This window comes from Felis catus, chromosome F1 (genome assembly GCF_018350175.1).
Source record: "Felis catus isolate Fca126 chromosome F1, F.catus_Fca126_mat1.0, whole genome shotgun sequence".
Lineage (NCBI taxonomy): Eukaryota > Metazoa > Chordata > Mammalia > Carnivora > Felidae > Felis > Felis catus.
In genome coordinates, this window is record NC_058384.1 from 38,897,878 (window position 1) to 38,910,790 (window position 12,913).

At 38.6% G+C, this 12,913-nt stretch overlaps 1 protein-coding gene across 4 annotated transcripts in view; it reads left to right on the forward strand.

The window, feature by feature from the left end:
* Positions 1 to 12,384, forward strand: part of NR5A2 (nuclear receptor subfamily 5 group A member 2) — a 137,226-nt gene extending 124,842 nt beyond the window's left edge. For all 4 annotated transcript variants that reach the window (XM_023247519.2, XM_019821946.3, XM_006942842.5 and 1 more), the window contains one exon: positions 9,041 to 12,384. In XM_023247519.2, coding sequence (XP_023103287.1) covers positions 9,041 to 9,288 — 248 coding nt within the window. In that variant the 3' untranslated portion in view covers positions 9,289 to 12,384. The remainder of the gene's footprint in view (positions 1 to 9,040) is intronic.
* Positions 12,385 to 12,913: the final 529 nt, after the last annotated feature.

Consider the following 12,913-nt stretch of genomic DNA (forward strand, 5'->3'; position numbering starts at 1 on the left):
CCTGTACATCTTTAAAGTTTATTCATATTTAATTCAAATATATTTTACTTTCCCATGATCCTAAGAGACTAGGAGAGTTATTTCCTATATTTTACAGATAGAAAAACAGGCTCGGGAGGATTAAATGACTTGCTTGATCGGCCTGGTCAATGAGATTATATTAGACCACATTCCCTTTGCACGATGTTATTGTAACCACAAAATCAAGTGCTTTTCAAACTTTAAAAAAAATTTTTTTAATGTTTATTTTATTGTTGAGAGTGAGAGAGAGAGAGAAACAGTGCAAGTGGGGGAGGTACAGAGACAGAGGGAGACACAGAATCCGAAGCAGGCTCCAGGTTCTGAGCTGTCAGCACAGAACCTGATGTGGGGCTCGAACTCACGGACCGTGAGATCATGACCTGAGCTGAAGTCAGATGCTCAACTGACTGAGCCACCCAGGTGCCCTTCAAACTTTTTTTTTTTTAAATCAGTGGAATCCTGGGGCGCCTGGGTGGCTCAGTCGGTTGGGTGACCGACTTCGGCTCAGGTCATGATCTCACGGTCCATGAGTTCGAGCCCCGCATCGGGCTCTGTGCTGACAGCTCAGAGCCTGGAGCCTGTTTCAGAATCTGTGTCTCCCTCTCTCTCTGACCCTCCCCCGTTCATGCTCTGTCCCTCTCTGTCTCAAAAATAAATGTAAAAAAAAAAAAAAAATTAAAAAAAAAAATCAGTGGAATCCTTTTGCCTAAACTCCATATATGAAGCAGACAGAAACTCTTATTTTTTAGCCCTTCGAGTCTCAGTGGAAAGGGCTGGGGTGGGGACTGCCCAGGAAGGTCCCCAAGAAGGCACTCTATGACTCTAGATTGTACTCAGTCTCAATTGTGACTGCTTTTTATAATAATGCTCTGTGGCATTTGAGATGTTAAATCTCCTTCAAAATCATCAAAGATGAATTAAGGTTTGCTACATATCAGTATAAATGTCAAAAGTATATTATTTCACTCAAATTCTTGGAAAACTGTCCATGTGTTAGGAGACCCTTTAGAAGATGAACTATTTGATTAACCAGGACATCCCATTCTCCAACCCCAGCAGGTGGCAGAAACTTGCAGGCTGTGACAGTAGGCATAAACAGGCTCCAGCACCTGAAAGTCACAAGCCCTGCAAGGTCCATTTCCCAGCTCTGCGGGTGGAACATCTTGTGGGCAGGGTCCAAGAACTCTAGACCCAGGTAGCAGGGTCTGTGTCTTACTAGCTGAGGAAGTAGAGTTACGCAACCCCGTAAATCTGTTTCTTTATCTAGAGAATGAAGAGAATAATACCTTAGCAGTATTAAATGAGGACATATAAAAAATCCTTCGCATATTGACTAGTGCTTGCAAATGTTAGCTCCTCCCCCCCCCGGGTCTGGCATCCTTTGAGATCTTAGAAAAGCTATTTAATCTCTCGGTCTTAATTTCAAAATACCTATAATACCTTCTCAAGAAAGAATCCTTTAAAAGTTAGCCTTCTCCAGAACCCTGCAACTAGGCCTCTTCTCTCTCTAAACATCCTCATAGACCCCTGGGGTTTCATCCATCACCTGTCCATTGATGAGTCCCCAGTCTATACCACCATCTAGGCCTTTTTGCTGAGGTCTGGACCTTTATTTCCAGCCATTTCCTTCATAGCTACTGAGTGTTCCACATGCTCCTTAAGTTCAACGTGGCTATACCTAGACTCATTAAATATTGCTTCCTCAAATAATGCTCTTCTGCCTCTTGCCAGTAGGACAGCCACCACCTTCCTCCCTTGTCAGACACCCAGAAGTCACCCAGGACCTTCACTCTCTCCTACTCTCTGTTCAGGGCCGAGAATCCCTGTCGAGTCAACCACTTTGATGCCTTTCAAGTCCATCCCAGCCCATGGTCCACCATACGTCTCACCTTTATTCCTGTGACAGCCTCCTGGGTGGTCCTCCCTTCATGAGACCAATCCCTTCTCCATACTTCTGGTAGCGTGCTCTTTCTAAGTCAGAGAGCTGACCATTTCCTTCTTAAAATCTTTTGGTGCTTCTGTATTGCTTTCAGAACAGAATCCAGACCCCTTCTGACGCTCAGTGTCCTTCAGTCTTAAACCTTATGGTCCATCCTTATCTTGCCCCTCTGCTCTCCTTCTGCATGAAAGTTAAGCTGCTTCACGGTGTTCCCAGGACCTCTTTTTTCTCCCGGTCGCTGAGTCTTTGTATATCGAATACTGTCTGCGGGGCGTCCCCGGCCTTTCCTTCCATGGGTAGCACAACTCACTCCGACCCATTTTTCAAAACCCTTCAGTTGGGACCTTCCCCAGGGGTGCTCTTCCTGTGTGTGCCCCAGGCACCCACTGCTTCTATTACATCAAATAAACTACTTAACACAGAGACTTTTGTTTTATTCCTGTGTCTTCGTGACCTGGTACAGGGCTGTCAGAATGAATGGATGGATGAATGAATGAACAGATGAATGGATGGATGAATGAATGAATGAATTCGTATATTGCATATACATAAAGGTGTGAAGTAATAAATAATGCATGTTAGAGTGCTTTGTAAGCTACAAAGCGTCAATCATTTGTAAGGGCTTGTTATTTCTATGTACATAAATAATGCATATGCTATTTGTCCACATTTCTACACACAGCTCCTGCCAAAGAGTTACATTTTCTTGGTAGTAATTTGCATAGGAAGGCACCCACTTGTATATTCTAGTTGCTAAAAATAGCTCTTGGGTTAATAAGCATACGCATACAAACACATTTTTGTGGGGGACTTAACAGTGATGAATTTAAAATCTTGGGTTTGGAGTTTTGCTGGAGACATGATGATTTAACTTTAGACATCCCCACTAAAAATCTCTTACCCTCCCATCTCCAACCCCTAAATAGCCCTCACTCTTTATTAAGTGAACTTTGTTCGTAGGAAAAGAATATAACAGGTATCTCTCCAAAAGTTCTTAAAATTATTTACATAAATTATTTAAATATAGCCCTTTAAAAAAATAATTGTAAAAATTAATTCCTTACGGAAAATTCATTTCCTTTCTCCTTTTCTGGTTTAGTAAAGGAAAGGGTCTTCTGAGGACAAGTTGTGGACCAATTTATAGATTGTCATCTCCAGATGCCTCAAGGAAAAAAGAAGCGTTCTACCTCTTTTTCCCATTTTCATATTTTTTAAAGGGCCAGATAAAATTTTCTCCCCACCTGTGGAAAATTAGCAAAGGTAATTATCTTCTCAGCAAAAGATAGCAGACTCTATTTGAGCCTCCAGCCTCCCAACCCCCCAGCCCCCTTGCTTAGCGAAAGGACCCATCACTGAAAAAACTGCTGAACGGGAAGATTCACAGGCTGCGCCACGCGGCAGGAACCAGGGAGGCAGAAATCAGGATCTTCATCTTCAGAGAGAATCTGAGTGCTGTGTATGACTGAGAAGCCAGTACTGTAATATATTCAAGAAGACCTAAGGGTTTACTTTCCAATAAGGATGGAAAAAATCTGAGCATGCCACTGTGAGCTTATCGTAATGCTGCTTCATATAAAAAGTTGGTAATTAGTCCCTGAGTGAATAAAGTAGAGTGGATGATAAGAGATTGATACTTAGAGGAGAAGCCAAAATGCTTTTGCCAGTTATCAAAATTTAAAGGCTATAGAGGAAGGGTTGGGGATGCCTCTGACTGTTTACATACAATTTCCAACTCCGAATTTGCAATGATAGAGTTCATTAACTTGTATTTTTAAATTGTATTACAATGAAGCCTATATCGCTTTCAAAGGAGAACATGGAGGGCCAAATGCAGGAGACTTGTGAGATCTAGCATAAGATCTCACAGAAGAACTGGTGGGAATTCTGGTCTCCTATCAATCTCTCTTCTTCCAGCTGAGTCTCTTTCTAAAATCCCAAATATGCTACAGTGGTATTTAACATGGGAAATAAATCACAGAAACATATTATTTCTGAGGACTCCAGAACATGTAATAATTTTTAAAGATTTTGTTTTCTCATGTAATTTAATATCCATTCATGAAGTTTTGGTGTTACAGACCCCTGCTAGAGATGAGTTTAGACTCCCTAGTATGCCAGCTCCCATTCATTACTTAATGTGGAATAGGGCTTGATTTGTAGGAGAAATATGTCAGAGAAAATGCTTCAGATTTTAAATGTATTTCATGTGTGAATTTTCACAAAAGGACATGAATTAGCATAAAAACTAATTCCATGCGTATTGTGGGAGCACACTTAAATTTCTGGACTCCTCCTAAAAAGTTAATACAGAAAAGAGAAAATTCCAAGTCTTCCGAGAGGTGATGTCATCTGTATTCTGTCATTCATGTCCTCCCTTGCTTTTAGGTCCTTGTGAAGCATCTCAACCACGGTAGAGAAAACAAGGTCTGCCTCTCAAGCCAGAGATGCAAGAAATGTGGGAGCGCAGGGACCCTATTCCAAGTCCAAATGAGGATGTGGGCACATTTCCCTTAAAGCGGAACTGACCAGTGAAAATCCTCATTGGCAAAACATGTAAATTAAGACCTGATTATTCAGCATTAAGACTTGATTATTCAGACCACGAAAGGATTCACCCAGAATTCTTTAGATAGAAAACAAGACCACATTGCAAATATTTTATTTCATCTATCTATATCTATCATATAAATTAAGTTTTGAAAGCCAGTTTCGAATTAGAAAAAGAAAGGAAATTGGCTTATAAGATAACAGTTTAATGTAGTAGGTAATGTCACAATGATATCAGTCTTGGACATATGCACCAATGACATAAAGCAAACATTAATGGAGAATTCTCTGGGGATGCTTTGACTAATACAGTCCTCATGCCAAGATGCTTGCAGTCAGTCTGCTAGGGAAATGGACAGTTAACAAAGCAGTGCAAAATGAAGTGAGAGGCATATAGAGCTAAAAGTAGAGTCCACCAGCAGAGCAATGATCCCGGAACTACTTGGTCAGTAAATGAGAATCATTCAATAAAAATCTTTTTCCTTCTTTTTTTTAACCTTATGTAGTTTAAATAACAGGATCGTTGATACCAAATTGCAAATTGCCTCCATAGACCTAGAAACAAAATAAGTAAGTACCTTTGGGACAGTTAGCAGCAGAACTTTTGTGAGATTTAATGAGACATTCTTAGAAATAGCTTAATGAGATAATGAATTCAGTCGTGCCAATTCTTTTTTTTTTTAATTTTTTTTTTTTTTTACGTTTGTTTATTTTTGAGACAGAGAGAGGCAGAGCATGAACAGGGGAGGGGCAGAGAGAGAGGGAGACACAGAATCTGAAACAGGCTCCAGGCTCCGAGCTGTCAGCACAGAGCCCGACACGGGGCTCAAACTCACGGACTGTGAGATCATGACCTGAGCCGAAGTCGGCCGCTTAACCGACCGAGTCACCCAGGCGCCCCTCAGTCGTGCCAATTCAACTCTAATGTCTTTTAGAAAAAAATTATATATATGGCCAAAGTATGGGAAACGTGTATATTTTCCTTCAGAAGGAAAATTGGACATATTTTTAGACTTGAGAGAAAGGTACCAGTTTGGACCAGTATTTCTAGAAATTATCCAGCACATGCTGATTTGAAGACTTTACATGATCATTCGGTGATAATAGTACACAAATAAACCAGGACTTAGGATCTATCCTTTGTTTTATGTTTTTTAATAGTTTTTTTTATTATTATTATTAACAGACTGGCATTATTTATCACAGAAGGTAGAACCTAGTTCTCAAAAAATACATTTATCAAAAAAAGAAAGTTTCAAAACAACTTTCTTAAAAGACTGATATTCATTTATCTTACATTTTTATACTGTGCAAATTCCTACATCCTCCCTATTAATCTCTAGGACTATTGTTAGTTTTCCTTGCTTGTGAGAACATCTTTCATTATAGTATCAAATAATACTCCATTTCAGTTGTTTTTCTATCATTGTGTTTAGATCACCATAACCCCGAACATTGCTTGTTTTCTTTTTTCAACTTTCTGGTCGGATGTAAAGGAGGATGCTAAATTCTGTCTCTTCGAAGTTGGATGAAGGGCAAAAAGAAAAAAATGCTGAGAAATTTGTCAAAATTCAGATGAGCTGTTTTGAAATTATGTTATCTTTCTGCCACGATCCTTTATTGAAGAACCTATACCCGTAACCAGAATGTGAGCCTGTGAAAGCGTAAGGTTCACAGCAGGGGAAAAGCTAACACGAATGTAAATTCTTCTGTGGCAGACCCAGCTATAGCATACCAACGGTATTTCCAATTATTGACATCTTGTAATTTTGAACCAAATGTAACTAAATTTATAAATATTTTCAAATAATTTAGAAAATTTATAAATATTTTAAATAATTTAAAAATAATGTTTAAAATACTTTAAATAAAATAGATGGAAAATACTTTATTAACTGTAAAGTGCTACAGATATAAAATGTCAAGTCGGGGGGGGGGTGCCTGGGTGGTTCAGTCGGTTAAATGTCCGACTTCAGCCTAGGTCATGATCTCACTGTTCCTGTGTTCGAGCCCCGCATTGGACTCTGTGCTGACAGCTCAGAGCCTAGACCCTGTTTCAGATTCTGTCTCTCTCTCTCTCTCTCTCTCTCTCTCTCTCAAAAATAAACATTAAAAAAAATGGGGCGCCTGGGTGGTGCAGTTGGTTAAGTGTCTGACTTCTGCTCAAGTCGTGATCTCCCAGTGGGAGTGTGGGTTCGAGCCCCGAGTCGGACTCTGTGCTGACAGCTCGGAGCCTGGAGCCTGCTTTGGATTCTGTGCCTTCCTCTCTCTCTGCCCCTCCTCCGCTCACACTCTGTGTCTCTCTCACAAAAATAAATAAACATTAAAAGACAAATTTTTTTAAATGTCAAGTGGACAACAACTTGCCTGCCAGTTTAAATGCCACAGAGGGAGGCAGAGCTCCTAAAAGTGTCACATTTGTCTGTTTGTACATCTCATTAATAAATAAGCAAATATTTTTTATTCTCCCATCTCACTTTGAAATAGATGTGGTATCCAATGCTCTCACTGTGTATCTGTTTCGCTACTAATTCCTCGCTGTTTTTAATTTGGGACAGAGACTTGGGGGTTAGGGAGGGGAAAGCATGTTTAATGCAAAGTTATGGCTCAAAATATAAACACTAAAATCATCCCAGACCCATTTAAACAGCAAATGTAAGGTAATGTTTTTTGTTTATTTTTGGTTTTGTTTTAACTTTTTTATTTGAGTATAGTTGACACACCATGTTTCATTAGATTCGGGTAGACAACATAGTGATTCAACTTCTCTATACATTACGCCATGCCCTGCGTAAGGGTAGCTACCCTCTGTCATCATAGAGTGCTAGCACAATATCACTGACTATATTTCCTATCCTGTGCTCTTTATTCCCATGACTTAGTCATTCCATAACTGGCAGCCTATATCTCCCACACCCCTTCACCCATTTTGCCCATCTCCCACTCCCTTCCTTCTGGGAAGTAAGTAACCTTCTAAAAGCATTTAGAGATACCAGGGCACCCGAGTGGCTCAGTCGGTTAAGCGTCCGACTTCAGCTCAGGTCATGATCTCATGGTCCGTGAGTTCGAGCCCCATGTCGGACTCTGCTGACAGCTCAGAGCCTGGAGCCTGTTTCAGATTTTGTGTCTCCCACTCCCTCTACCTTTCCCCCATTCACACTCTGTCTGTCTTTGTCTCTCTCTCTCTCTCTCTCTCTGTCAAGAATAAACATTAAAAATATTAGAAAAATTAAAAAAAAAAAAAAAGCATTTGGAGATACCAAAGTGGACATGCACACGTGTACAGGCTAAGTTTAACAGCCAAGTTTAGTGGCAAAAATAATGGGTATGAGTCACTATGGTAACTATTAACTGAGTTTAGTACATTTAACCTTTTAATCATAGTGTTATGTGGTTTTCTTCAGAACCATCCTTATTTATTTTTGTCCAATTAGAACATAAAACAGGGCTGGAGGGGTCCGCATCTGTTTACTTTCTTAGCGTGGATGTATGTAAACACGCATATCTATATTTTTTTTCCAGAGGCTTCTATATACACATTGTATAAAAGTTGCAGTTAACGTAAATAAACTCCAGAAGAGAAATTCCAACATAACCATTTTTCCCGTGCTCATTGTCTGTGTATGCATTTGTATGTTGGTCTGTCTTTTTTTGACTCTGTGTTTCTCCCTTATTCAATATTTATAAGGACCTCTAGGGCAGATGCCTTAAAACAACTGGATCATCACCAGGAGTTAGGTTGAATGAATTGCCTGTGTCCATGTTCTGTGTCTGAGTGACCCAGGACCAGAAGAAAAAAAAAAAGAAAAGCAAAGTTATCAGACTTATCAGACTTTGAAGCCACATTCAGGTTAAAGGGCACCGGCCATCCTGGCACATATTCTGCCTAAAGGACAAGGCTTTCATTTGATAAAGATCATTAGTCACTGAGATATATATTTTAGAGAGTTCCCAGTAGCGAATATTCTGTTGGCAGTCACTGGGGTGTACCAGATGGTTCATTAGCATAGGCTAGACAAGTCAAAGGCTTTCAGAATCATTTAGAAAATGTCAAACAGAAACAAGAACCCTGTCACTTTTTATTAGAATTAACTACATCATACCCTGGACACAGATTTCACCTTGGGTCAGAAAAATTAATACAGAATTATATGAATTGTGTAATATACTGGGTTAAGATAGGTCTTTCTCCAGGGACTCATTTGCTGGCAATATATTATGATCCCTCTACTTTAGGAATCCTCAAACCTTTCCTTTTGTAAGATATGAAAAGAGTTGACCTTGCTCAAAATCCATTGGTGTCTAATTGATTTGAGGTATATGCAGAATTTCAACAAGACATTCTTCTAAAGCTCTTTTGTGATCATTTTCCCAGGAAGCTTGGTGAGTGGGGCTTACTGAATATTCAGCAGCATATAAAGTATGCTTTATGTCAGGAGGAAAATACATCCATTAATTGAACACACCGCTGTAGTAAATAGGAATTAAAAAGCCATTAAAATATTGTGCTTTTTTTTTTTTTTTTAAATCCAGATGTCAAAAACCTTGAGAACTTCCAGCTGGTAGAAGGTGTCCAGGAACAAGTCAATGCCGCCCTGCTGGACTATACAATGTGCAACTACCCGCAGCAAACAGAGAAATTTGGGCAGCTACTTCTTCGACTACCCGAAATCCGGGCCATCAGTATGCAGGCTGAAGAATACCTCTACTATAAGCACCTGAATGGGGATGTCCCCTATAATAACCTCCTCATTGAAATGTTGCATGCAAAAAGAGCTTAGGTTACAACCCTGAGAAGCTCTGCTTTCAAAACAAAAAGAGATTGGTGGGGGGAAAAGAAGAACAGAAATTAAAAAAAAAAAAAAAATACTCTGAACTGCTCCAAGCAACACTAATTAAAAACTTGGTTTAAAGATATTGAATTTAAAAAGGCATAATAATCAAATACTTAATAGCAAATAAATGATGTATCAGGGTATTTGTATTGCAAACTGTGAATCAAAGGCTTCACATCCCCAAAGGATTCCATGTAAAAGACATTATAATGGAGTGAATTGAACTCACGGATGGATACCAACACCATATCAGAATAAAAACGGACAGAACAATTCTTGTATATTTAAACTGATCTCCGCTGTGAAGAAATTGAGGAACTGATCTGTGTTGTTAATTAGGCTTATACAGCAGGGGATTTGAGCTTACAGAATTCCTCCATGCTAAAGCTGAACTAAAACAACTCAAAAACCCATCAGCTACACCTGTAATAGCCCTTCCCTCTTCCTTCAAGGACCCAGCACCTTCTATCCTGTGATCACAGAATCTGTCCTTACGGACTTGTGCTCAGCCACACCCACTCATAGCTCCACCAAATCATGAAAAGCATAATTTTGAATGTCTGTGTCTTAGACCTGCAAACAGCTAATAAGAACAGTCTATTAATATGTTAGCTTGCCATTTTAAATATGTTTGGGTTTGTTTTGTCATGTGTTCATAATGTTAAAAAAAAAAAAAAGAAGAAGCAGGCAGTATCCCTCTTCTGATCTTATATAAGCGTTAATATTAAGGGAAAGGACTACAAACTTTTAAAGCAAATGCTCCATAGCTAAAGCAAGCTAGCCCTTATTTCTGCTACTGTTACTGAACCGTGGCTTTGGCGTTGTTGGATTTCGTAACAATTTCTCACCAAAAGGCTTCTTAGGGTACATCCGTCTTTTTAACCATCAAAGTTTGTAGTTCATTTAAAAATAAAACCTGAAGCGTATTTTGCTGGGGTGTCAAATAGTCACAGTGCTAAGTAGTTTAAAATAAAACCGAAGCATGTTAAGCTATGCAAAAAGAAAGAAAAGGGTTGGCTAATAAATGGCCTCAAGTCTCGTGCTTGTTGCAATTGAACATCCCCTAAACATAGAATGGAAACAGTGATTTTTACATGTGGATGGAAAAGATGATAAAGTAATTCAAAATCTTCCCCGAAAGGGAGAGGAAGAGGGTGATGCTGACCTTTCAAAGTCATAGACCAAAGTCTGCTCTAGAACAAATATTGAAGTACAAAGAATTGCAAAACAATATCTCCCAACGACAATAGCAGTATTATTAACGTGTGATGCCACAGGTATGGAAGTCTTGCCTTATTTCACAATTCCGAGAGGTAGCTGTGCAGACGTGGATCAACATTTGTTTAAAATAAAGTATTAATACTTTAAAGTCAAATAAAAGATAGTGTTTACATTCTTTAGGTCCTGTGGGGGGAGGGGAGGGAACTATGATATCACAAAATAGCTAAAGCAGTAATTTCCTTAATGTTATTTTTCTGATTGGTAATTACTTTTCACAGTACCTAATTATTGTATGTCGTGAGACACTAAAATCAAAAACGGGAATCTCATTTAGACTTTAATTTTTTTGAGATTATCAGCGGCACAATCACTTGTAGAAACTGTAAAAAATAAATATCTCCTAGTCCCTTAATTTTTTCATAAATGTTTCAGGCTTTTGAATAGTTTATTTATATTGTATATCATAGTTTCAACTGTAGACAATTATGATGCTAATTTATTGTTCCTTGGTTTCACCTTTGTATAAGATATAGCCAAGACTGAAGAAACCAAATATATGTGTTTACTGTAGCATGTCTTCAAGTTAGTGGAACATAGTTCAGGGACAGAAAAGGGTCTTAATGAATTAAAATCATTCACTTGATTAAATGTCTGTAAATCTTCATAATTCTTCCTGTAGTTTATTTAATATCTATTGTAAATTATGTGACTTGTAGTTTCCTCTGATTTCAAGTAAATTTAACAGGGGTGGAGTCTTACCTGGTTTCCTTTACAAGCATTGTAAGTTGTATACCAAAGATATTAGTTACTACTTCTGTGTGTACAAAAAGGGTTATTTTATCATTTTTCTTAATCTCCTCTAATATTCGTCCACATGAAGGGTACACATTCACTAAGCAGAGTGTCCACAGCTCCTCATGCAAAATCTCAGTCACCTGTAATCATGGCTCAAAGGGCAATGAAAAATAGCCGACCAGAGTCAATATGCAAAGCATGAAATGGATTAACAGCATCATTATTCTCTCCAGTTAAAAACCGGGTTGGTTAGAAGACATGCGGAGAGGAATGGGTGTTGTTAACCGTTACTGAAATGGTTCCATCATGTATGTGCATCTTGGGTGGTGGCAGTTAGGAGATTTGTGGGATAGTTATTTGGAGGGTCTTTAACATTGCAAAAACAAAACAAAACAAAACAAAAAACCCACCCAAATATATTAATTCTGAAAGTCCATGTTTTCTTATTTTAAATAATGGAGTACTCCCCACTGAATATTAAACCTAAAAAAATGTCAAATATTGGTATGTTGTTAACCTAGTAAATTACATCCTAAGTACACTTAGAAAGACGGGCAACACGGACAGTTACATCCACACTTCTGGTATCATGAAGAACAGAAGTTGATAAACAAGAATGCGCCCCAGTCAACGTCTGTGGCCCATCCAAAGTTGGCAAATGAAATCTCTCTAGTGTTCATTAGTGACCACTTTGGAACCAGACATTTCCTTAGCAACTGCCTTATCAATTACCAGATTTATCAGTAAAAGCAGACTCAAATATAAACGTTTTTGGCTTAGCCTGGTTTATTATAGTTGGTCTATGTGTGTAAACAGACAATCTGTAATGTCTGAATATTTGTATTACAGATCTTCTGCAGCTACCTTGGACCTGAATCCATGCAATGTTTAGAGTGTGAAGTCAGTTACTTGTTGACGTTTTCTTCCTGTATCAGTGAAATACATATTGTCATGTCAGTTCTTGCCAGGAATTTCTCAACAAAATGGAATTTTTTTTCAGTATTTCAATAAATATTGATATGCCCAGCCTGATAATTTTTAAAAGTTTTTATGCTGTCCTCTTTCTATTACATACTAAAGCGTCCAGTAATTTAGATACTTGAGTAGGAATGGAGTCAAAAGAATTCCACATGAATAGATCCTTTTCCCTCTGTAGATGTTATCTGGAGAAGTCTTGTCCTTGGTTGGATACTTGAAGCATTAAAGTCAATCTGTTCATCACATCTCTACACATGAAATAAAGCATTTCATATTATTCACTGTCATAACTGATGGGCAGAAAAATCTCATAGTGTCTATATTTTTTGTCTACCCTGTGCTGTAAGAACTTTACCAAGTGCCTTGTTAATTCAAGTGATCTTCAGAACATCTCCATTTGGTATTATTATATACCTCTTAAAGCTTCTTGCACAGACTGAGAAACTAGCCAGTGAAGGAGCAGAGATTTGAACCCAAGCAGTTTGGCTCCAGGATTCACGTTCTTAAATGCTACACCACACTGTCTCTAAACCAGGGTGACACTTAGGATTTGTCTCAAAAGGAAAAGATGTGAAAT